Source organism: Macaca thibetana, chromosome 5 (genome assembly GCF_024542745.1).
Source record: "Macaca thibetana thibetana isolate TM-01 chromosome 5, ASM2454274v1, whole genome shotgun sequence".
Taxonomy (NCBI): Eukaryota; Metazoa; Chordata; class Mammalia; order Primates; family Cercopithecidae; genus Macaca; species Macaca thibetana.
In genome coordinates, this window is record NC_065582.1 from 31022161 (window position 1) to 31049248 (window position 27088).

General features: G+C 40.3%; 1 protein-coding gene and 1 non-coding gene across 6 annotated transcripts in view; one reads left to right on the forward strand and one right to left on the reverse strand.

The window, feature by feature from the left end:
• The window catches only part of FNIP2 (folliculin interacting protein 2), a 138145-nt gene that overhangs the window by 98605 nt on the left and 12452 nt on the right, over positions 1 to 27088 (reverse strand). For 2 of the 5 annotated variants that reach the window (XM_050790939.1, XM_050790937.1), the window contains exon 1: positions 835 to 23368. The exons of 2 other annotated variants lie outside the window; for them this stretch is intronic. In XM_050790939.1, coding sequence (XP_050646896.1) covers positions 835 to 1010 — 176 coding nt within the window. In that variant the 5' untranslated portion in view covers positions 1011 to 23368. Of the gene's footprint in view, positions 1 to 834; positions 23369 to 27088 lie in introns of those variants that run through there. One more of the 5 variants, XM_050790941.1, reaches the window with a different exon arrangement.
• On the forward strand, positions 12578 to 12684 carry LOC126955932 (U6 spliceosomal RNA). Its single transcript, XR_007726194.1, has one exon. It is a non-coding gene; the product is annotated as a U6 spliceosomal RNA (small nuclear RNA).

Sequence of the window (27088 nt, forward strand, 5' to 3'; positions counted from 1 at the left end):
CCACCTCAGTTTCCCGAAGTGTTTGCATTACAGGTTTGAGCCACCATGCCCAGGTTAAATGAACTTATAAACTCGTTTTTACACTAATCATTAACCTTTAGCTCTCCTTACTATCTATCTATGGAAGAATTTGGAATGAAATGTAATTCTCAAAACAGTTTTTTGTTTTTATTGATATGCAATAAAATACTTTACAAATAGGGTTTCAATTAAGTACCACTAATAATAAAATTAATACATTCTTCCAAAGTGGATGAAATAAACCAAAAAGAATATTACAAGTATGCTATTCTTTTTAGACAAGCTCCATTATTAAAAGTTGCTGTTCATAACATCCTCCTCATGGAAAGGGTCTTCCAGAGGAAGACTGGGTCTCTCTGACCACCCTGCTTCCAATTGGAAAAGCACAACCACCTGGTCACCATGCAGACTATGAAGTGAGAATGCCCAGGCCTGAGCCCCGTCTACTAACTGTGCTGGTACTTCAGGACTGCACCTTTTTTTCCTGATAATTACTGTGAACAGTTTCATCCAAGTTTCAAGGGACAAAGATGTAAACATTTCTTGTAAGTTGGCTCCAGTAGAGGTAATGAAAAGAAGAAAACAGATGGGTAGTGGAGTCACCATAGTCACTAAAAAATACCCAGGCTTACATCTTTTCTGTAAGAGAAGGGACTTGACTCCGCACACCCACCAATAACCCCATTTCTCCTACTTAGAAGCACTTACGAGAAACAACAACTTTCAGATCAATACAATTCTGCCTCCTTATAGTACACAGTAAATTAAATACAAAATTATCTGAGATTTTGAAACAGGACTAAAGTTTCAAACCTGTTGTCGAGTTCCGTGTGGTCAGTGCTCCTGTCTACCCCGGCGTGTTTTTTAATCTTTGTGCGTAAAAGCGCCCTGTAAATCCTCCCAGCACCAGGAACGGCATCACTCACACATCTGGCAGAGTCTTGCCAGTTCCCTGGCTGGTTTGTGGTCTTCGCTGTGCCGCCACACATCTCCTGAGCGGTTTAATGTTCTTCCGGTTTATCCTGACCATCAACATGGACTTGGAGACAAATCCTGAAGTTCCTTTGTTACGTGAGGAATATTCCGTAATGACCAGCAGTTCTAAACAATCATTTCACTCCCTTCACAGTATGTAAGAAAAGCTACTTGGCAGCAGTGTACTAATTTCCCCTTTCACAGGTTAAAAAAAAAAAAAAGGTGGAGCATTCATCTGTTCCATAAATTAAGCCTGCCAATAATTTAGGAAGTCAGATCCATCTATCACATCATAAAACACGCTGTCTGCAATCCTATTACAAACATAGACAAGTCCTACTTTTGTTCCTAAGCTTACACTCCAGTTAGCAAAGACAAGACACTTAACAGGTTGAGCAGCTTGGACTGACTCACTCCATCTGTGCTCCCTAGCTGGAGATTATGTAGTAGTCGATTAATTGGTCACAAGACCTGTTCATATGGCTCTGGGCAATGCAGTGACTTGCCTTCAGCAGCAAGGTTGCTCTGACATTGGCCACACCACCCTCTTAATGGCTCTCATGTGAGCCAGTGTCAGCTGACAGGTCTTACTCTGCAATCTTGCAAAATTCTATCCACAGCAAGTGAGGGATGGTTACCCACAACAGCCAAATGTAGGACTTAATGTATAGATGACAAGGGGAGGTGGGACGCAGATTAGGGATGTATCCTTGCTTTAATACAAGAAAAAAAAGTAATGATAACGAGCAGCCATAAACCCTCAGAACTCTTGCACTGAATTCCTAGGCATATTCAAATGAGAAAGCCCAACCTGAGGACAAAAGCAGCTCAATTTTGACTTCTGACACTAATATACTTCATCTGAAAAAGGAGAACAATGCTACAGAATCAATAGGATTCTGTGGGTTCACAAAGAAAATATTTTTCTTTTATTAGAAATAAAAATCAAGATCTTTGGAATACAGGTCAAATCTTTACACACAAAACTACAAGGGATTGCCCCAATTCTTTTCCTTTTTTAGTCCTGGAATTTGGTGAAGAAAACATTAACGGATTCCTAAAATCTGATGAACCCTTGTCTGGTACTTGGGCTTCAGCAATTTGTAAATGTACCTTTGTACTAGGTTGCTGTAAAAGTAATTGCGGTTTTTGCCATTACTTTTAATATATGGTATCCATACATTTCACTCCACAAGTGTGAGAAAAACTAATGTCATGGCAGGGCCTTCAATTACCTTCAGACGTTCTTATATATATAATCCCTAAAATTCCTTCAACATGAACTCAAAAAATAGCTGAAATTCACCCTCTCCTGAGAAATAAAAATTGCAACACACGTACGACAACTTGAATTCTCTGCGGCACATGCTAAATTGATAGTATCAAGATAAAACCAGATTAGAAGAAAATGAATTCCTTTTCCCAAGAGGAACACATTTTGAGCTTAAAACTTAACTGCCATGGCCACTGATCATGAGTTCTTTCTCCCATAAACTGCCTTTAAAGTCACTTTCTCTTTTTAACAGAGAACCAAAAGATTACTTATGCAAGCACTATAAAAAACACTTGTAGATCATGCCTGTAATTGCAGTGCTTTGAGAGGTCAAGGCGAGAGGACTACTTGAAGCAGGATTTAAAGACCAGCCTGGGCAACATAGCAAGACCTCATCTCTACAAAAACTTAGAAAATGAGCCAGGAGTGGTGGCATGCACCTGTAGTCCCAGCTACTCAGGAAGCTGAGGTGAGAGGATCACTTAGCTCAGTAGTTCAAGGTTGCAGTCAGCTACAACCGCAACAATGCACTCCAGCCTGGACAACAGAGAGAGACCCTGTCTCCAAAAAAAAAAAAAAAAAGTGTATAATACTTCTATGATCCTAACTAGATTATAAATTCTTTGCATATTAGTCTGGGTCTTAACATTCATTTTTGTACTTCATGCAGGTTTTATCCCTTTTAGATGTCCAACAGATACTTTCCAACTGGTTTAATAACACTAAATATTTGCATTAAAACTATGATATGGGCCAGGCGCAGTGGCTCACGCCTATAATCCCACTTTGGGAGCACTTTGGGAGGCTGAGGTGGACGGATCATTTGAAGTCAGGAGTTTGAGACCAGCCTGACCAATGTGGTGAAACCTCATCCCTACTAAAAAAGAAAATACAAAAAAATTAGCCAGGTGTGGTGGTGGATGCCTCTAGTCCCAAGTTATTCAGGAGGCTGAGGCAGGAGAATCGCTTGAACTCAGGAGGCAGAGGTTGCAGTGAGCCACGATCACGCCACTGCACTCCAGCCTGAGCGACACAGCGAGACTCCATCTAAAAACAAACAAGAAAACTATGATATGAATCTAACTGTCACAAGCAGTGTGCTTCTTTCATAGTCAGATAGTCAGATGCATACAGTCTGATCAGGACGTTGCTTGTACACTCACACTCCATTTCTCCCTTTCCCTCATTTACTACAGCAAAAGCTCCCATAGAGGCTTTTAATATCTTGTGATTACTCCAATCAGTGAGACCAATATGATATCTTAACAGAAAGGATTTTTAGATTTTTTTAAAAGTGAAAATGCCATTTCCTCTGTTACTCGGCTAATAAGCCTTAATTCCACAGTTCAAAATCTGATAAAATGTAGTAAAGTAGAAATGAAAAACAAAACCACAACTATTATATTTAAAGGGGGATGTCTCTATATGACTTCAAATTTCCTTACGTTTAAATAGGAGCTCTACAATTTCTTCAGTAAGTGGAAAAAGCATAATGGTATCCTCACAACCACTCTTCTGAGACATGAGAGCAACTCAGAGAGTAACTAAGAGGAGGTATGTGTACATCTTTTATGCTTAAGAGTCTGTTCTCTCCCTCAATTCAGTCTCCCTTTTTTCCTCAATCTTCTCTTTCCTAAAATGGAATCATACAATTATAGAAGTATTCACACTGTTATTCATTATCATGCTGGGTGCCTGCTCCTAAATATTAAATACTATGCATATTACAATTTATTATCCACTGTATTTGTAACCCTACACATGGCCAAGTTATCTATTTCCTTTCTACAGTTCATCCATGTATCATAGAAAATAATTCAGGTTATCCAAAGTTTACACATTTACAAAAGTGTCTGCAATCACTGACTAGACTCCCACATTCCACATGCAGTTCAATAGGTTGTTGACTGGAGCTGCTGCTGCCACCGCTGCTACTTTCACAATACTGATGAACTTTTTCTAAGACACTGGAAGGGAGGACCACAGAAGTATGAAAGCATGATGAATCCATGTGGTACATGTAAGGAAGGGAGACTACTACTTCAATTTTTTAAAGCTGCTATTTGTACTGTTTCCAATCTGATATACCAGGTATTAAGTGGTCCTACAGAAGAGTACCAAGTTTAAGAATCAATAAATAGCACAGTATCATTTAGATCATCAAAGGCAAATATCTGGTACTCAAGACCTGTTTTCCCTGTCACCAAAATCTCTAATCAATCACAACTCTGTCTCCTGTGATGCCAGACTCCTCTCCAAAACCTTCCGATGCAGTGCTGCCAGGACCCACCTCCAATCCAAGATTTGACATCTGAGAAAAAGCCCATTCCCATGCCTAATTTAGAGTTGGGAGAATTAAAGTCATGAAAGTTTCTAGGTAAGTATTCATGCATTTCTGTAATTCCTTGACGTTACATTCTTCACATGATGAAAAGTAATGATCATGATATGTAATGAAAAATTAACTCAAAAGCAACAATTGAGAAACGTAGTCTGGAGGAGAAAAATCTAAGACTTAATACAGCTCCCTAAAAAGTCCATTCCAATTATTCTCATTTAATGAATCTTGCAATAAAGAATCTTTCTCCTCTCACTATGTCCAATCTTGAAAGAAAAAAAAAACCACAATCCCTCTTTCTCTGATATTTGCATTACATTAATGAAAAAAAATGGAGAAATAAATACAGGACGGGAGTGAGTGGGGGCGGTTTAAGATCCACAGCATCACAACTGATCCTCCTCTTTATCAGGGTAATTCCCTATCTTCCATAATGCCTCCTCCTTGCACAAGAACAAATGATCACAAATCTTTCTACCAGAGACTTCAAAGCATGGTCCCAGAAAGACACAAAAAGGTTATGGGATGCTGTTTCTTGATCCCAGTACTGGTACTGTGAAGACACGGCAACCCGAATATGTACACTGTTTTGTATATTATAATTCAATCAAAGTTTATTCAAAACAAAATAGGTCCTCCTCCTAGCCTAGAGCAAGTAGATTAAGGTAAGGGGTGTGAAAGCTTTTTTGAAGCAGTCTACTTTAGGGGAATGGGCTTTGGAGACAGATCCATGATCGGAACCAAGTCTGTCAATACTTGGCTGTTTTCAGAAACGTGACCATGGATAGTTCCTAATAGCTAGCTAAGCAGCAGGCCATCCTCACAGTAACAGTTAAGTGTGCGATCAAGGAGTAACACACCTACCCTAAGGCCATCTAAACTCATCTGATAAGCTCAGTGCTAAGGAAATTTGTCAATATATACAAATTCAGACATATAGGGTAGAAAACACTGGTAGTTAGGTAGATCCACTGAGTGCTCTTTTATGTGCCAAGCGTTATTCTATGTGTTTCATTTAACCATAGGAAGTAGGCAGTAGTAATATCTTCTCTTAACAGATGAGGAGAATGAAGCACAGGAAGGTTAATGAACTGGCCCAAGGTATACGGTTTGTCAGTGGCAGAGTCAGGCCTTAAATCCAGGCATCCTTGCTCACGAGCGGGCCCACCCTGCTTGTCCTCATACCACGTCTGCGCCTGACCACTGGGACAGATCTGGGAAGGAGCAAAGGAGGAGGCAATTGGATATCACTGGCTGATAAGTCAAATTCTTTCTTCTACATCTCATATTCTGTGCCACCTAAAATGTTTAGATTCTCACTAATTCGGTCCTCTGAGGACAAGGCCCAAGTCATGTGCTTTGTGAGTGACTAAGTATCTTGTCGGACACCTTGCCATGAACCCTGCCCTACTCACTCACCCCTGTAAACAATCCCTGTGCAGAAGCCGGGCGCACCAGCCCCCACCGCCTCCCCAGGATTCTGCTCTGCCCTCTACTGCCCGTCCAGCACTTCAGCTAGGGACAGACTCCTAGCAGAGTGATATATATATATATATTTAAAAATCCATACGAAGTTAGCTTAAACATACAATAAAAATCAATCAGTATTATTGTTTTGACTTAAAATGTGGAACTACCTGGGAAATAATTTAACTTTCAGATCCAGATCAAAGTTACATGGAAATTCAGGAAGATGTGCAGTTCCTAATTATAATCTAGATGATTTTCTACTCCCATGTCTCCACACTTTAAAAAGCAAAGCATTTGGCACCCAGAGCACAGAGAAAAGCCACCCAGTTACTCAAAGAATCAGTGAATGAGTGGCACATCTTCATAAAATCTGTGAAACATAGAAAATTCTTATGTTAAATAAAAAGAACGGGATAAAAATTGCATATGCGGTTTGATAACAAGTATGCTTTTAAAAACTAAATGTCGAAAAACGAAATATCGGAAAACAGAAAAAAGAAAGCGTAGAAAAACAATATCAGAATGCTTTTGAGTAGCCACGATCAGGATGCTTTTTAAAAATTCTTTTATATTTTTGAATTTTCTAATAATAGGCACGTATTATTTACAAACAATGGGTAAAACTTTTTTTAAAAAATTATTGCCATTAATGGTCACTTGATTTCCTTAATCTGTAATAATTCTGCAAGCTTTATTTCAAGAGAATTGTCAGACGCAAAACAATCTCTGACAGCTGAAAGGAAAAGCAAAGCACTCACCCTGGAAGGGTGCAATTCGACTCACACTATTTTTCCTTCAACATAATTGCTATCATTAATATTTATAAAAACCAGCAAAAGTATATAGCCGTAGCCATTACCCTCTTAAAGTATCTTAAACAAAGCTTCACAATTTCCCTTTATTTGGAAACTTTGTTTAGTACCAAGCAGCAATGCAATATACATAACAATGAGAGGAATTTTTGTAGTACACATATTATACGTTTTTTTGAAAAAGTGCTACTGAAAGGCTATCTGACCAGGTACCAGCATCCAGACAATACAGAGATAAGGAAAAGAAAGTGAAGGCTCCAGGAAATCCCCAACCTGATAAACGAAACAGCGGCCCAGAAGAGCTACAATAAAGCTGGGTTTGTAACTATTTCATATCTAAACGTTAACACCAAAAAGAGGGGGCCAGGTCAGGCCGGCAGTGTAACTCTCTGCCCAAAAGAAAAGGCACTGCGTATCTATTTGTCTCGGTAAAATGATTCAACCTTCCTAGAATCAGGGAGATAACTGGCAATTTGGACAAAGACTTTCATGACTTTTTTGTTTAAAGTTCCAATATCATAACTCAATCTACAACCTATTTCCTTATGTATGATTTTTACAACCCATCCCCATGATTAAATTATAATCATAAAATCATTAATTCCCCTGAAATTAAGAGCAGCTATGCGGTTATTTTTAAGACAGCCAAAAGTTAGAAACACATCAGCAACAAAATATTACATAACTTTTAAAGTTTAACTTTAATTTCCAGCCAGGTTGTCACTAGCATTTGGACCTATGAAAGGTATCGGTAGTCCAGAGCTGCTTAAGAAGTTGGAAGCTGAGCTACTGGGTTGGGGCCATCATCTCGGTAATCATTCACAGATCTCTCATTCTCTGCAAATCATGTGATCAGGACACCGTGTTATCAAGTAAGGTAGAAGGTGTCTGGAAGAGTTCTTGCAGAAATTCTTATTTAACACATTTGCTTACTCTACCTACGTCACAGAAAACTGCTATACGGTAGTGCCACTTTTCAGTGCTCCCAATCTCCACATCAGAACTAAAATTATTTAATTCATGAGACGCATGTCTGAAAACTACCTAGCAGACAATTCTTGGCTATCTCCAGCTCCCTTCAATTTGGATGTGCAGCTATAACATAATGAAATCTTCTGTTAATGCTTTGGAACTTTCCGTTGCTGATGCCTGGATTCCTCAGCAGGCAATGCAGAACTGTACAAAGTCCAGTCCCCTAAAATGCTGTCAGTATTGAGAAGCAGCAGCTCACATGCCCAAAACTACTACTGACAATTTAGCCACCTCATCAGCATGAAGGTAAAACCTTCTCATCATTCTGTACCTTCTCATATGCCTTGCACTAACCAACTACACACCTATGTCCCACACTAGACTGGTCTCTGTTTTCCGGGAGAGGAATGTTTTTGTGAAAAGGCTTCTCTCTCACATTTACAACATTTTTAAGCATTTATAATTTTTAACATTTGTAACATTGAGATACAACTATTTATCTCACAGAGGAATAAAAAATTCATTCAGGCTACTGTAAATGGCATCATACAAATACATATTATTATTGCCATTAGGGTAATTCTGGAATTACTAAGAGTTATTCATTAATCTGTGTTATAATTACATAAGCCACCAAATAGGATTAAACAAAACAAAGAACATCTGACATTCTTCCAGTTTATAAAGGCATTTCATTGCTTTTGTAGAATAATTTATGAACTCGCTTTTAAAATGTGCTATCTAAAGACTTCAAACTCCACTCATTTCATCTTTTCAAACATTTCATATGCCAGACCCTGTTCAGGATGCTGATGATACATGAACCAAACCCCTGCCACCTTTATGAAGTTTACATGATAGTGGGAGAAGAAAATCAATAATTCAGAAAAATATTCAGTGTGCCAAAACAAATGGTGAGTGCTATTGCAGAAGATGAAGCAGGGGAAGGGTAAGCAATAGGGAATATTCAGTGGGAGGGAAACTTACCTAATTATCCATCTCTTATATGGAGAGTAAAGATTTGGATTAAGAAAAAATCTAGAAGGGCCAGGTGCGGTAGCTCACACCTGTAATCCCAGCACTTTGGGAGGCCGAGGTGGAAGGATCACTTGAGTTTCAAAGTTTGAGACCTGCCTAGGCAACATAGCAAGACCCTGTCTCTATAAGAAATTTAAAAGTAATCAAGCATGGTGGTGCATGCATGTCATGCTAACTACTCAAGAGGCTGGGGTGGGAGGATCACTTGAGCCCAGGAATTTGAGGCCGTGGTGAGCTATGACCACACCATTGCACTTCCGCTCGAGTAACAGGGCAAGACCCTGTCTCTGAAAAACAACAACAACAACAAAAACTTAAACAAAAACGAAAAACCCTAGAAGCTTTAGTCTTTTAAAGGCTGTCAGTGTAAACAGTTGTAAACAGGATAAAGAAGAAAATTAAATTAGTGTGTCAACAGTCTCAAAGCAGATGTGGTGATGGAGTAACAGGTCTCCCAAGGTGTGGGAGAAGGTCTTGCCAGAAGGCCCTCTCTTCTCTCAACACTAGTGACACGAAGGCTGGGCAAGAAGTTTTCTCTGGAGCCCGTGGCACTCCTGGCTCCCTCTTAACCCCTGCCAATGGAGAGACTGTAGCTTCCATCACAAACTCCACTGCTACCACCCTAATCCAAGCCTGGTGGATTTGGGGTTTTGTTTGTTTTGTTTTGTTTTGAGACAGGGTCTTGCTCTGTCACCCAGGCTAGAGTGCAGTGGCAAGATCATGCCTCACTGCAGCCTCGACCTCTAGGCTCAAACAATCCTCCCACCTCAGCCTCCTGAGTAGCTGGGACTACAGGCAAGCGCCACCATACCTGGCTAATGTTTGTGTTTTTTGTAGAGACGGGGTTCCACCATGTTGCCCAGATTAGTCTCAAACTCCTGGGCTCAAGCAATCTGCCCGCCTGGGCCTCCCACAGCACTGAGATTATAGGTGTGAGCCACCATGCCCAGCAAAATCCAGTGTTTTGCCAGGACTGCCGTAATAGCCTTCGTACTGGTATCCCACTCATTCTTGACCTGCTACAAATCCATTCAATGGAAGTCAATGTATATAACAGAATAACAAAGTTAATGAGCATTATTAAAGGAAATCTATGTAGAGATTAAGTTAGTGACAGTTCTCCTTCGGTTTTGGTTTGACAGGAAAAAATAGTGATACCTACCCAAAATATAGCTAAAATTAAAGGTTTCCCATGCAATACATTTATTGCTGGTAAATTAAGTGAGAAAGACTCTTAAAGTGCTCTAAGAGTTCTGATAGCCACAACGACTAAGAAAGCTGCTTGGGAGTTGACAGAAATCAATTTAGGAGAAGAGAAAGCTAGGAATGAAAGACTGGGAAAGGATATCCAGCTCTGAATCAGCAGACTCTCATTTCTCTGAGTCAGTTCCTCATGATCAGGCTGAGTACGAGGAACTCAGGAGACGCCAGCCATCAGCGCATAGTCACCGTCAGCAGGGTCCCTGCTGAGAGAGGGTGTCATACCAGGGAATAGAACCCTCGATGAGAAGGCAAGAGCTAAGTCTAGTTCTGGCCTAGTCATCCACTACCCATGTGACTTTGGGGAAAGACACTAGACTCTCTGGGCCTCAGTTTCCTTAACCATAAATAGACAAGAATTGTTGGAGATGTTAAATGTGAGCATTTGAAAGTCCCTTTGAAAAACCATAAAACTCTAGACAAATGTGATGTGTTAATTTTTATATACACAAGCCCAAAAGTACTCACTGTCCTATTTGAGTTGCTAAGCTCATAGATGATTGCATGGTGTTTATACAACATGAAGCCAAGATAAGTAACTCAGGCCACAATGATACCTGGCAAATAATGATTTTACCCAAGAAGGTCAATCACCTCCCCACCCTATCTTCCCTCCCCCAAAAGCATAGCCAATTCTCTGGAAGCGCCAGGCAATTAAACACTCTGAGTTAGACTCATCACAAAGTTCCTTGGGAACAATAAGGTCTAGAACAAATTAGCGCAACAGTTAGAAAATTATATCTGTGAAACAATTATCTTTCAAATTAATATAAGGTATTCTCTCTTCCACTCATAAATCCCCTTTCAACCCCCCACATATCCTCAGTCACATCAATTTCCCCTTCTAAAGTACCCCTCATTTAACTTTGCAAGCTGAATCCTCTAAGTTCTTTTAGGACCCAAACCAAGGGCCATCTGTTCTATAAAAACTTCCCACATGGTCCCTTCCTGAAAACGTTTCAATATTTGATATAGGAAGACAGAATGGACTCTATAAATAACGCCTCTGAAGGATCCTCTACCTTTCTTGTAGCTCAGAAACCTCCCCAGCTACAACCATGGTTCAACTTTCCCCTTGGCTATACCTTGGAACAACAGTCACTGTGTCTACACATTGCCACCAACCACGGTTTAGGGCAGTGGTCCCCAACCTTTTTTGGGACCAGGGACTGGCTTCATGGAAGACAATTTTTCCATGGACTGGGGGTGGGGGATGGTTTCGGGATGAAACTGTTGCACCTCAGGTCATCAGGCATTAGATTCTCATAAGGAGCACGCAACCTAGATCACCTGCATGCGCCGTTCACGATAGGGTTTGTGCTCCTGTGAGAATCTAATGCCACTGCTGATCTGACAGGAGGCGGAGCTCAGGCGGTAACATCAGCGATGGGGATCAGCTATAAATACAGATGAAACTTCGCTGGCTTGCCTGCTGCTCTGTGTATGTGGCTGGTCTTTGGCTTAGGAGCTGGGGACCCTGGTTTAGGGAAGAATACCTGCAAGCCATGCACAATTCCCATAACAGAACATGTGTGGAAGTGGTGTTTCCTCAAGGTAACTTTGGATCTGCGATCTTTAATAAATAATTTTCAAAGTTTAGTGCTTTAGCTGCTATCAAAAAGGTATTAATCGCTCCTTACATCTCATCAGATACATCAGAATGTAGATGCCAGTTAGGAATTCCTGAGCCAGATGATGAACTTCGAGGACATGGACCACACCTTTAATTTCTTTTGTGTTTTGCTCGTGCAGTTAATACTAACACTGAGCAGAGATCAGGCAGTTAGTAAGTGGTTCTTAAACTAGCTACTTTTAAATGAACCTCTTTTCTACCATATTTACTAAGGCTGCCTTGCAAATAGCTGTTCACCTAAGTTCTGAAAATAGTCACTCTCTCAGGGACAACAAAACCTCATTATACCACGGCTCGATGTGACATAGATTCAGAAGCTCCTTTGAGAAAGAACTGCACATTTAAAAATATGACTGCATTTGATTCGTCCAAAATCCAAGCTAATGCTAACCCTGATACCAATTCTTAAAGGGATTCAGTTATATTCCATCCAGTAGAACTGACATAAATGTTGACTTCATTTTATTTATTACAGAAGAATTTCCCAGGAAAATGAATAAACTTCTGTTAGCAGAAGGGTGTTTAGTACTTATGACAATAATCCTTTTATTTATAAGGGATACATTCAGGTATACTAACAACTTCGAGAGGATTAATGTAACTGGACCCAAGACTTTTCTTTAGAAGTATATCATTTAATACAGTCATTTTCAAATTATTCCATGGAAATCCAAAAAATCACTCAAAGAGACAGTGCTGTTCAACAGAAAGATAATATAAGCCTCAAATATAATTTTAAATGTTCTAGTACCCATATTTAAAAACTGCAATAAGAAACACGTGAGGTGCTCGCTTTGGTAGCACATGTACTAAAATTGGAACGATACAGAGAAGATTAGCAGGGCCCCTGCACAAGTATGACATGCAAATTCATGAAGTGTTCCATATTTTTTAAATACCTAGGTGATGGGTTGATAGGTGCAGTAAACCACCATGACACACGTTTACCTATGTAACAAACCTGCACTCCCTGCATATGTGCCCTAGAACTTAAAAAAGATAAAAAGAAAAACACATGTGAGGCCTGGATGCGGTGGCTCACACCTGTGATCCCAGTACTTTGGGAGGCTGAGGCTCCCTTGGGAGGATCACTTGAGTTCAGGAGTTCAAGACCAGCCTGGGCAATATAGGGAGACCCTCTGTCTATAAAAACAAATTTTTTTTTTTTTAATTAGCCTGGCATGGTGGCACACTTGTAGTCCCAGCTGCTTGGGAGGCTGAGGCAGGAGAACTGCTTGAGCCCAGGAGGTCAAGGCTGCAGTGAGCCATGATCACACCACTGCACTCCACCCTGGGCCACAAAGCAGGACCCACAAACAAAAAACAAGTGAAATTAATTTTAGTATTTTTGCTTAAACCAACATATACAAAATCTTAATTCAACATATCAATATTAAAAATTAACTTTCTCACAGAATATTTCACATTCCTTATTTCATTCTAGGTCTTCAAAATCCAATGTGAATTTTATACTTAGAGAATGTCTCAGTTCTGGCTAGCCACATTTCAAGGGCTGACTAGACATGTGGCTGGTGTTTACTGAACTGGGCAGCACAGTTCTAGACAACTCTTCACATAAATCACAATAGTAGGGCACAAGTATGATTTGCCTCTGTTCCATTTACAAACCCCACCACAGCAACCAATAGAAGGGGTATGAAATCTAACCTAGTGGCCAGTAGGAAAGCTTGGAAGGCTGGAATCTGAGTGTCCAGAATTGTCAGTGAAACTTCAAAGACAGTCAGGAGGAAGTTGACCTAGTTCCACAACCCCCCCATGCAAACAGAACTGAGAGGAATCATTACCTCTATTTATCAAACCATAAGTAAGCTCATTCGCCAACCTTAAATGTCATAATAATGAAAATCACATGATAAGGGAACTGAAAACTGAAGAATTATGAGATAATAAAGACAACTCTGGAAGTATAACATCCATCAAACTCTGTAGAACAAAAAGCATCTTACAGCAATTAGTCAAACTGGAGCAACTCTTGACTATTCACTCCTGTCCTCCCCTCGTCTCCCTAAACCTAATCAGTAAACAAATCTTGATTCTTTCTCTGCATCTTTCCACGGTAAAATGCTGTGGGTCCTGTAACTGGAAAAAGTACACTGTATTCTGTGTAGTAAAGAACGTGCCACTCATGTGATACTTTGCATAGGCCTCTTTATATCTGCTTTTACATCTGGACATGTAGCATTCCTAGATCATGTCTCAGGGTTCTTGGAATTTCTGGAAATTTGCGCAGACAGCTGCACCTTGTCGGCACACTCCAATTGTCTTTATCAGCACTCTGGGTCCTCTGACCTAAGTATCCCTATACCACCCCCTAGAGCTCAAAGTTCCCATGAAGGGTCTATCCAAAACCAAATGTGTTGTTCTCTGCCTTGATTGCCCTCATTTCTACCTTCCCCCATTTTCCAGCAAGACTTTGACTATACCCTCTGATCCTTGCACCTGTAATTATTCCCTGCAGGCCTGCCCTCTGACTTCATACAATCTTCCAGTCTCTTGATAACTTCCTTTATCAAACCCATCCTGACTTCACCTCTTGATCTTTCAAAGCCAATAAGTCATCACTTTGATTCCCTACCTCATTCTATCCTTCAACTGGACTGGCCTCCAAAACTCATCCTAGGGTGAAGCCACCCATTTACCTTCTCCATTCTAAGGCTGCAGAGTGCTGCAGAGCGCTTCCACTGTGCAGTCCATTCTCATTCTGTGAAGCAGTTATGTTCTATAAAGTCACCATGACCACTGAATTAGTGAATACCGAACCACTGCTTCTAGGGGGAAATAAAGGGTTAGGTTCCTGAAAGCCTCTGATTACAACATTTTCATCAACAGATTAATACATACCTTGGTTTGTAGTGTATATGTGTTTCTGTTAAAGATACCCTATTTAATGTACATTGTTGCTTCATTAACACTGAACTCATAGCCAACAGCACTATTACCTCATGCCTGAACAAAGCTTACCTAAATATACTGTCTCTGTAAGGCACATCACAGCTTCTTACAGTAGGACCACTAGACAGCACTTCAGCACTATAAACAGGGACTAAACAGTGACATTACCAAGACGAAGCAAAAAAACAAAAAAATAAATAAAAAGCACTAAATTCACTGTGAAAAGGACACTTGTTTATAGCAGAAGAGCTGATACAGGATGGCAGAGGGTTACCCTGTTTGACTTCAGCTGGGAACATGCATGTAAAGTGACTCAACTATTTTGTCACTCTGCATATGTCCATGAGTGACCATGAAAGTGCTGAGAGTATTGATTTTGTGGTTACAAATTTTGGTAGGTAGGTGAATTTACTAATAAGGAATCTGCAAATAATGAGGACTGTACTTAGTACCTGATGTGTGTGGGTGTGTGTTGAGACAGAGTCTTGCTCTGTCTCCCAGGCTAGAGTGCAGTGGTGCAATCATGGCTCACTGTAGCTTCGACCTCCTAGGCTAAAGCAATCCTCCTGCCTCAGCTTCCCAAGTAGCTGGGACTACAGATATACACCACCATGCCTGGCTAATTTCTCCAGATCTCCATTCTCTGGATCTCATTGTCTGTTATCCCCTAAGGACAGTGTTCCTGATATCAGCTGCCCCTACCACCATGTTTTACCTATTTTCAAGCCTTCTGTACATGTCACGCTTGCACTCGAGATTCCTAATGTACATAACCCTCAGACTGCAGAATGCCAAATGTAGAGAACACACAGGAAATGAAGCACTGGGTCATTACTGATAGTCTTATCGGACCATCTGGGCAGGGAGGGATTACCCTCTGTTTTGGCATTCCGAAATAGAATTTCTTGCACGTTAACAGTAGCTGGTTGTAACTGGCAAAATTTCTGGTATTACAAACATACCAACATGAAAACTCTCTTAGGATTCTCAGTGCAGGCTAGGCACAGTGGCTCACGCCTGTAATCCCAGCACTTTGGGAGGCTGAGGCAGGTGGATCACTTGAGGTCAGGAGTTCGAGACCAGCCTGGCCAACATGGAAATACCCTGTCTCTACTAAAAATACAAAAATTAGCCCTGGGCCTGGTGGCAGTTGCCTGTAATCCCAGCTACTCGGGAGGCTGAGGCAGGAGAATCACTTGAACCTGGGAGGTGGAGGTTGCAGTGAGCCGAGATCATGCCATTGCACTCCAGTCTGTCTCAAAAAAAAAAAAAAAAAAAAAAGATTCTCAGTGCAGAAGGAACATCGAAAGACTAGAGTGTCTGTAGGCACTAAAAATAAAAATGAAGTTATAGAGGGGATTGGAAGCAATACTGCCTGAGAGAGATGAGCAAGAAATCACAAATTCCCATCATAAAATTCCACCTTCTCATTTATTGCTACCCCCTCCTCCACCTACCTTGTTACCCTCACCCCTCTCTCTCCATTCCATTACATTAGGTTAGGTTTTCCGAAAACTGTTTAATTCTAATCATGATAACCTGGTGTTTATTTTTGGAAAATCACCTGCAAACAAGATGGAAAGACAAGAATTTTGAAATTATGAGCACAAATATAAAAACAACTTTAAAATGTGTATTTAGCATCTAACTCTCCAAATAAAAAGATACAAATCCAAGAAAGTGCTAAGTGAAAAAAAAAAAAGAAAATTAAAGGTATCTACTACTAAGCTTAGACACCTAAATCATCTAACAAACCTTTATTGAGCACTTTAATAATTTATTTTATTTCACATTTTATTTTAGAGACAGCGTCTCACCGTGTCACCCAGGCTGGAGTGCAGTGGTGCGATCATAGATCACTGCAGCTCAGAACTCCTGGGATCATGTGGTCCTCCCACCTCAACCTCCTTAGTAGCTAGAATTACAAGCACGCATCACCATGCCCGACTGATTTTTAAAATTTTTTGGAGAGATGGAATCTCATTATGTAGCTGGTCCCAAACTCCTGGCCTCAAATGATCCTCCTGCCTCGCCTCCCAAAATGCTGGGATTATAGGCGTGAGCCACCATGCCCAGCCTACAGAGCACTTTTGTAAGATCTCCTTGTGCCTACTTTTTGGTATACAGGTTGAGTATCCCTTATCCGAACCAAAATATTTATTAGAATAATGGCTATAAGTTAACCTGGTTTTTATAGGATGGCCAGGATTTATTAATAGGATATTAACAGGATCCTACAGTTTATTATAGGATTCATTAATATATTAACAAATATTCCAAAATCTGAAAAAACTCCAAATCCCTCAAGGGATCAGAAGTGTTTTGGATTTGGTGTTTTTTCAGATTTTGGAATATTTGTATATACATTATGAGATATCTTGGGGATAGGACTCAGGTCTCAACATGAAATTCACTTGTGTTTCTTTCATATATACCTTATATATACACAGCAGGAAGGTTATTTTATATAATATTTTTAATAATTTTGCATTTGAAGCAAAGCTTTGATTGTGTTGGGACTATGACGCATAAGGTCAGGTGTGGAATTTCCCACTTGATGTGTCATGTCAATGCTCAAAAGTTACGCCCTAGTATCACTCTTGTACTACTCCCAATCTTTAATGGCTTTAAACAAAAGAATCACAGCAGTACAGCAAACCTCTCTCCCCTTTTCCCTTGGGTAAGGCATTGTTTCACCTAGAACACATCCACCACTGCCAGGACTTAATCAGGCCACCACAACCCCTGGAGTTGGAAAAAAATGGACTCTCATTGCTTTTAGTCAGAAACTACTCTGATTTTGGAGCAGTTCAGATTTTTGGATTAGGAATACCTAATCTGTACTGTCAGCTCCTGTTACACATGTGGTAACACAGGAATAGGGAGCAAACCTCCATGAACTGAACTCCTCAAAGGCAGGGTGCTACCTTATTCATTCTTGTACCGTAACAACACTTTGTACCTAGAATATGGAAACTGTCAACAGATGCTTTTGAATGAACATTTACTATTGAGGATCCTGTAAATTCATTTGTAAGTTTACTTTTAGAGCTCAGAGCACATATCAGAAACATCATTATAAAGGGCAGTCAAAGTACCTGGCCATCCTATAAAAACCAGGTTAACTTATAGCCATTATTCTAATAAATAAATGAACTGTCCTTCATAACACAGTATCTTAGGTATGAAAAAAATGCATTCTGAATAGTAAAAGCCTGTGATTTCACATACACACACACTGCTTTCAGAGGCTCTGAGGTTGGTGAAGAAGAGTTCAGCTGTGAAAGTAGCTTGGGATCAGATGATCTCTGTGTTTCACTACCGCCCCATGAAAATCTGACTGATTCTGGTGTTTTAGACATGAAGTCCTTGCCCATTCCTATGTCCTGAATGGTATTGTCTAGGTTTTCTTCCAGGGTTTTTATGGTTTTAGGTCTAACATTTAAGTCTCGAATCCATCTTGAATTAATTTTTGTATAAAGTGTAAGGAAGAAGCAATGGCAACAAAAGCCAAAACTGACAAATGGGATCTAATTAAACTAAAGAGCTTCTGCACAGCAAAAGAAACTACCATCCGAGTGAACAGGCAACCTACAGAATGGGAGAACATTTCTGCAATCTACTCATCTGACAAAGGGCTAATATCCAGAACCTACAAAGAACTCAAACAAATTTACAAGAAAAAAACAAACAACCCCATCAAAAAGTAGGCGAAGGATATGAACAGACACTTCTCAAAAGAAGACATTTATGCAGCCAACAGACACATGAAAAAATGCTCATCATCATTTGCCATCAGAGAAATGCAAATCAAAACCACAATGAGATACCATCTCACACCAGTTAGAATGGCAGTCATTTAAAAGTCAGGAAACAACAGGTGCTGGAGAGGATGTGGAGAAATAGGAACACTTTTACACTGTTGGTGGGACTGTAAACTAGTTCAACCATTGTGGAAGACAGTGTGGTGATTCCTCAAGGATCTAGAACTAGAAATACCATTTGACCCAGCCATCCCATTACTGGGTATATACCCAAAGGATTATAAATCATGCTGCTATAAAGACACATGCACACGTAAGTTTATTGTGGCACTATTCACAATAGCAAAGACTTGGAATCAACCCAAATGTCCATCAATGACAGACTGAATTAAGAAAATGTGGCCCATATGCACCATGGAATACTGTGCAGCCATAAAAAAGGATGAGTTCATGTCCTTTGTAGGGACATGGATGCAGTTGGAAACCATCATTCTCAGCAAACTATCACAAGAACAGAAAACCAAACACCGCATGTTCTCACTCATAGGTGGGAATTGAACAATGAGATCACTTGGACACAGGAAGGGGAACATCACACACTGGGGCCTATTGTGGGGTGTGGAGGGGGGAGGGATAGCATTAGGAGATATACCTAGTGTAAACGATGAGTTAATGGGTGCAGCACACCAACATGGCACATGTATACATGTGTAACAAACCTGCAAGTTGTGCACATGTACCCTAGAACTTAAAGTATAATAAACAAATAATAAAAATAAAAATAACTTAAAAAAAAAGAAAATCTGACTGATTCTATAGCAATTATTCCCTAGTATCACTCTTGTATTACCCTCCAAACCAAACCTTTAATGACTTTAAACAAAAAAATCACAGCAGTACAGCAAACTCCTTCTCCCCCTTTTCCTTTAGGTAAGGCATTATTTCACCTAGAACACATCCACCACCACCAGGACCTAACTGGGTCACAACCCCCGGAGTTGGAAAAATATGGACTATCATTACTTTTAGTCAGAAAATATCCTGCTCTCGCATAAGCTTTTCCTTTTACATTGTTTTTACTCTTGTCTAAAAATGAAGCATGGAAGGTAAGGAGTCAAGTGGCTTCCACTGCTCCATTATGGCCACAGCACAACTGATGATCAACAAAACGAACTGCCAGGAAATCCTGTGAGCCTGCCTTTAGAGGGCTGGGGAGCAGGGAGGCTATAGCAGTTATTAGATTAAATCCAGACTTGCGGTCAATGTTAACCTGCAAGTTCCTTGTGAGTCTAGCCTTTTCTATGTGGAACCTACTTTAATTTTTTCTTAAAGAATACAGCAACTTTTCAAGAGGCCTGTCCATATGTATGGCCTCTTCTCCCAAAGGGGACAAACAGCATGAAGCAATCATGTGTTACAACTCCAGAAGCTGCTATAAAGCAACCTAGGCTCAACTTCCCTATTAGTTCTCTTCTCCTAAAATTACTCATCAAAAACCCCAAATAAAAGGCAAAAAGATCATTACAAAAAGAAAGAAAAGCGGAGGTTAAACACATAAGATGATAGCATGAGCTAAGTGGGGCTTTGCTTATTGATTTATTCAGACATTTGTCTTGTGCCTATACGCGCCAAGCGCTTACATTGCAAAGCAAAATCAGAGTTGGCATGGTCACCCCTGTCCTCAGAGGGGAGTAGTAAGTCATGCATGGGCAATTACACTCCAGAGGGACAGAGTGCTCAGTGCAATGAGTCTGTGAAAGAGCACATTATCAGCAAAGGCTTCCAGGAATCAGAGTACTTACTATGCACCCAGCACAGTCCTAACTGCAAGAACCACCCACTTAAATCTCATACCACCACCATGAGGTGGTTACTATTATTTCCAACATACCAAAGAGAAAACGGCAGCATAGCACGGCATGGTTAAGCAACTTGTTCGCGACCATACAGCTATTAAGTGATAGTGTGTGGATTCGAAACCGGAAGTCCGATTCCAAGCCCACTCCCGCTCTTAATCACCACACTAGTTAGGAATGAGTTAGGTTAAAGAAGGAAGGGAGGAGCCAAGTTCCAAACAAAGAAGTCCTCATAAAAAGAAAACTCAAAATTGTTTGAGGAACTGAGACAAATTCGCTTTGACTGGACTTAAGAGTATGAGGAGAAGAGCAAAGAGAAATGAGGCAGGGCCGCCACACGAAAGAGACCGGACTTGATTTTCAGAGTTACTAGTCTATGTCTCAGCCCCTCAGTGCCAGAAAGAAGAAAAGTCTAATGAAAATAAAAAAGTCCAACATACAAGAGAATATAGTTGGGTAAGAATTAAAAAGCATAAAAATGTATTTTAGCTACAAATTCATAACAGTTTTTCAACCACACAACAAGGGAACTTGCCATACTCATAGGACTAAAAATTGGCTCAGGTGTGATGCAGGAATCAAAAGGTCTGCGTCCCACATCTTGGCCTATCCGCACGGGTAGCTAGCTCTGTAGCCTTGGCGAGTGAGCCTTTTCCTATTCTATAAAATAAACATAACTGCTTTGGAAAATAAAACTCATGTAAATATCAAGTTTACAGTTAAGTTCCTTTTATCATTTATACTTTGAAATACTGGTCTTTGGCACAGAGCAGCACATTTAACCAGTACACACCTCTCTTCCACCACAATTTTTAGAAAAGAAAACTATGGGAAAAACTGGTTTGTACAACATGTAATTCCCAACTTCGGCATCCTAAACCTCCAAAATGCATAGCTCATTTCTGCTTTGAAATCCCCACCACATTTTATTGGCTAAACAAATCTTTGTGTTTGCCAAGGAAAAGAAATGATTCCATTAAAAAGATCTCTGGTTAACTGCACGCAGGGGGGCTGAAAACACTCTGAACTTTCTCAACAGCAGCTAAATCCAAGTTCCTCCCCTCCTAGGCTTTGGGAGATGGATCAGCTACCTAAAGTCATGGATCCTTCTGTCCCAAGTGTAAAATTCAAAAACCACAGACTTAGAGATTAAAATTAAACAAAAGCTGAGACCCCCAAAAGCAATACAGACTCTGAAGATAATCTCTCCCACCGCTGTTTCCTATCCCCACCCCTGCTAAGAAATTATTTCATCTTAGTCAATTAAAGTGGCAAAATAAAAGTGTAGCATCATGAAGAGAGAATCACACAAAAAAATAAGGAGAAAGAAACCCTAGATAAAAATTGCAGTACCTTTGATTCTGGTTAATTTGTCACTATTGTTTTTAGAAAATAGGGAACAAAAATTTCACAGAATAAAGAAGCTTGCAAAGACTGACTACAGGCACCTTTTCCCAAACCAAGCTGTTTTTTTGAAAATAAAAATCACCGTCAACTCTCATTACCATATGAGGACAGGCACAATTTATAGGTGAAATAATTATTTTCAAGTCCTGGGTTTGTTCATTTATTTCAGAACTGACATTCACAAAAATGCAAAGGGAAGGAATGAGCTTCTGGCAGCTCCTTGAAGCTGTAATAGCATATGACCCGTGCACTAGTAAATCTAGTTTTGTTTTGTTTTTTTAACTCTGGCCATGAGAAACCAAAGTAAGTATTGTTTTATTCATCTGAATCTCCTGTGCAATTAACGTTTTTACTGTATGAACTGCATTAGTACACAGGTATTTGGTGACTTGTTTTTATGAAGATAAAACAGCATGAAGCCAGTAGAATATTTATCTTGGACACAGAATTGGATTAGGTCCAGAAAACAAAAGGACAGATAAGCATTTCTCTAGAAGGAGAAATATAAACACAGCGGTCTTTTCAGCAATGAGTGTGAAGACTGAACTTAACATTTTCATAATTAACCCAGATGACAGACTGGTCATGGATAGGGCCATCCCTATAGATGATGGCACTAATACTTTTTCACCAGCCAAGTCCCAAGTAAAGGGAATAAACAGTAAGACCATTCAAGGTTCTAGGAACAGATAAATGGCAAATGAGTTTCAGTCCAGGCAAAGGTCAGAATTGGTTTAGGCAAAAAAGACCTTCAAACTATTCTTATGACAGACCCTAAACTCTAAGTTTTGTTCCACAGAAAGAATTTATTAAAGAGAGACGTCAGCTGGGAAGAGGGGAGGAACTAAAAAAATGCTGAGTAAATCAGATATGACCTCAGAAACAAAATGATAATTACTTTGCCTTCCTATGTAAAACAGTATATTTTTAATAAAATACCCCACACATTTCTTGGTAGTGAATTTCAAAACTCTAAGCTGGAACTGGTATAGAAAATTAAACAATTTATAGAGGAGAGTCTCTGAAGTTAAAAAAAAAAAAAGAAAAAGAAAAAAGAAAGAACCCTGTTACTGGAAAGAAAAAACTGGAGTAAATACAGTTTAGAAGCACAGGTAGGGTTGGGCGCAGGGCCTCATGCCTGTAATTCCACCACTTTGAGAGGCCAAGATGGGAGGATCGCTTGAGCACAGGAGTTTGAGACCAGCCTGGTGAATATAGCAAGACCTCATCTCTTATTAAATTTAAAATTAAAGAAAGAACAAACCATGGATAGGATAAATATGCTTGTTAAATTCTGAAATAATGGAGATGTTCTTAAAACTTCAAATTTGGAGACAAATTTATGTTTAAAAAAAGAGAGGGGCCAGGTGCAGTGGCTCATGCCTGTAATCCCAGCACTTTGGGAGGCCAAGGTGGGCGGATCACGAGGTCAAGAGATCGAGACCATCCTGGCCAACATGGTGAAACCCATCTCTACTAAAAATACAAAACTTAGCTGGGCGTGGTGGCGTGTGCCTATAGTCCCATCTACTCAGGAGGCTGAGGTAGCAGAGTCTCTTGAATCCGGGAAGCAAGGTTGCAGTGAGCCAAGATCGCGCCACTGCACTCCAGTCTGGCAACAGAGCGAGACTCGGTCTCAAAAAAAAAAAAAAAAAAAAAAAAAAAAAAAAAAAAAAAAAGAGGAACTTTATATACTGGCTAATACATTCACATATTTTTAAGTACTGGTAGTAGCTGAAAACAATGCAGGTTCAAATAAGTGTATTTAAACAAGCGCCTACTAATGTACTGTACTGAGTATTATGCTATACACTACAGGGACATACATACAATGGTGCTCTCAAGGTATAATCTGGTAAAGTATTTGGATAAATTAAAAAAACCGCTAGTAGAATGTGGTAACTGCCATATATGAAGAATCAGAGCAGGGATCCCCAACCCCTGGGTCACAGACTGGTACCAGACCATGGCCTGTTAGGAACCGGGCAACAAAGCAGGAGGTGAGTGGTGGGTGAGTAAGCATTACCGCCTGAGCTCCATCTCGTCAGATCAGCGGTGGCATTAGATTCTCACAGGAGTGGGAACCCTATTATGAACGGCACATGCAAGGGATCTAGGCTGCACACTCCTTATGAGAATCTAATGTCTGATGATCTGTCACTATCTCCCATCAACCCCAGATGGGACTGTCTAGTTCCAGGAAAACAGGCTCAGGGCTCCCACTGATTCTACATTTGGTGAGTTGCATAGTTCTTTCATTATTTATTATAATGTTATAATAATAGAAATAAAGCACACAATAAATGTAATGTGCTTGAATCATCCCAAAACCATCCCCCACTCCACTGTCCGTGGAAAAATGTCTGCCATGAAACTGTTCCCTGATGCCAAAAAAGTTGGGGACCACTGGTTTAAAGGGAGCAGCATGCCCATTTGGGGCAATCAACAAAGATAATCAGAGGTGGCATCTAAACTGAGTTTGGAAGAAGGAACAGAATTTCTACAAAAGTAATTCTGGAGGAGGGAACAGAAAAAGAAAAGTCTTAAAGAGCAAGAGATGAATTTTCTGGGCTCTTTGGCAAATATTGGCTTAATATCTTCTGACAACCACAGCTTCATGAATATCAAAACTTGGAGTGTCCAACTGCACCTTAAATTCAACATGTACAAAACCAATTTCTCCTTGTAACTTTCCTATTTCCACTAATTATGCTACCCACATTATTCGAGCTCAAAACTTGGAAATTACTTTATATATCATGATATTATTTAATCTTTTTGTTTACAGTGATCTCCCCACCACTTTCACATCCTGTCCAGCTTTCCTCTGAAATGTGACTCATGGACATTCCTCCATTCACACCAGTTAGGTCCCCAAGAAAGAGAAAGCAATGGAAGACATAATAAACCCTTCATTACTTACAAGCTTTGATGCAAACCTCAGCCTAGGAAGCTGAACTGGTCCAGGCTCTGGAACTGGATGGGACCAGATGGAGAATTCCAGCTGTGAGGATTTTAGGCCACCCAGAGCCTAGAGCAAAGTAGTTCAAATGTCCTCGTCCCCTGCCCTGACAAGGCCACACAGGAATCTCTATTTCACTAATCTGATGGTGAACGGACTCCTGAGAAGGCCAAGCAAAAAAGAAAAAAAAGATCAAGTCTGCTTGCCTCAGTGCTTCAGGCAGAGTTGGTCTAGATTCACATGCCAAATATTTCTAAGATGAAAAGAAAAGTGGAGTCTTTGGAACAGACAGGTAATAAAAGAGATTCACAATACTTTGGAATTTGAAATAAAGAAGAAGAGAGACCCAATTATTGTCTCCTTGAAGGTAACTTGCCCCTCCCCAACTACAAACATCTCTGAGGGAAACCTCTGCAGGGAAAATGATGAGTTGGAGGCCCTGTGCCTTGTACAGAATGATTTCTAAAGTAAATGGAGAGCATAGCACAGGTCTAACACATTATGGCAATGCTTTCACCCCAGGGAACTTACCTACTGTGGTCTGGTGATTGGACCACAACAATTCTCACCATCAATAGCTAATCTTGACATAATTCTGAAAGGAACTCTCCTCTTAAATAGCATTAAGCATGCTAGCTGAGCATGCTAGCAGGTCACGGAAAGCTCAGGACAACTCTCTCTGCTACTGCTGTGTTAAACACAATATTGACTTTAACAGTCCAAGCCGTAAAACTCAATGCTCTGCTGGAGTAAACTAAAGAGCAGCATGGCACAGTAATCAGCTATAAGATCAAAGTCCAACACAAACTGGACTTGAAGAATGAAGACAAAATGATGAACAAATTAAAGTGTGGATTTGCACCTACTGGAACTAGACTGCTTTTTAACAGCTTTAGCTGGAGTGAGCAGAGGTTGCCTGCTTCCCTTGGCACATTATCTAAACCAGCACCCACATCCTACATACAATTACTGGCAGTATTTAGCACTTTGTAGATAAGATTACTGGACAATTGGGAGCTTTCTCCCCTTAGCTTCTGATACAAATGCCTCTCCCTTTCCCTCCCTTTTTCCAACCCTCTCCCTTTTCTATTTGTAAAAATGTAACAATTGTGAGCAACCGAATTAATAAGAGCCTTCAAACACAAACTCCTTTCCTCACAGAAAGTCCAGAATTTTAGGATTAGCTGCCATAATTGGCTCCTCATAAGTGTTTGTGAAATGAATCAAAAGAGGCAAGAGAACTGTCAGGAAACTAATTTGAGGAAAAAAAACAAAAAAGAAGCTCCTGATATTAAAGGATACAAAAAGAGATAGTTGTCTAGCTGGTAGGTTTACCAAGTACAGATTTTGCCACAGGCTGGAGGGGAAGCTTAAAGGCTGGGAGCATGAAGCTGTCAGCTTGTATGAGTTTTGTTTCTTCCCTTTGAAGATAAGAGAGGTCTGAGATAGGGGAAAGAGAGGGAAGACTGGGGAATACACATACGTTCTATTTGCTGATATCATATATCATATACACTAAAACTGCACTAACTTGCATCTCAGCACCAAAATTTAAGTTAAGGTCCCTGTGTTTAGCAAGCTGCTCCACCAATCCACTACTTAAAACCTCAGTGGCTCCACATTGCCTTCAGAGCAGGAATTCCACCTTTTGGTAAAGACAAGCTACTTGCCATTTCCCTGGAACCTTGAGATCAGCAGAGATGCATTTAATACAGGGAAAGAGCTGGAGGGAAAGACATATAATATTTAAGTCTCTAAGAGTTACAAGAGACACTACATATTGAATGTCTAATAGTTGCCAAGCACTGTGCGGTACAATTGATATGTATTATCTCTAGTCTTCAGACAAACTTGCAAGAAAGGCAACTTTACAACTGTTTTACATATTAAAAAAAAAACAACAAAAAAACCAAAACTCATTTAGAGAGAATAATGTGCCCCACATTGCAAGTGGGAGAGTCAGGTTTGAATTCAAAAATGTAAATCCATACTAGGCGCAGTGGCTCCCGCGTGTAATCCCAGCACCTTGCGGAGGCTGAGACGGGCGGATCGCTTGAAGCCAGGAGTTCGAGACCAACCTGGCCAACATGCTGAAACCTCATCTCTACCAAAAAAAATACAAAAATTAGCCAGGCACGGTGGCATGCGCCTGTAGTCCCAGCTACTCGGGAGGCTGAGGCAGGACAGTCACTTGAACCTGGGAGGTGGGGGTTGCAGTGAGCCGAGATCGCGCCACTGCACTCCAGCCTGGGCGACAGAGTGAGCCTCCATCTCAAAACAAAAACAAAAACAAACAAAAAATGTAAATCTGTAACAAAGGCCCTACTCTAATAAGACTCAAAGTATAGACTGGAGACCCTCCCCATCTACACTTTGGGGTTACCTACATTTAAA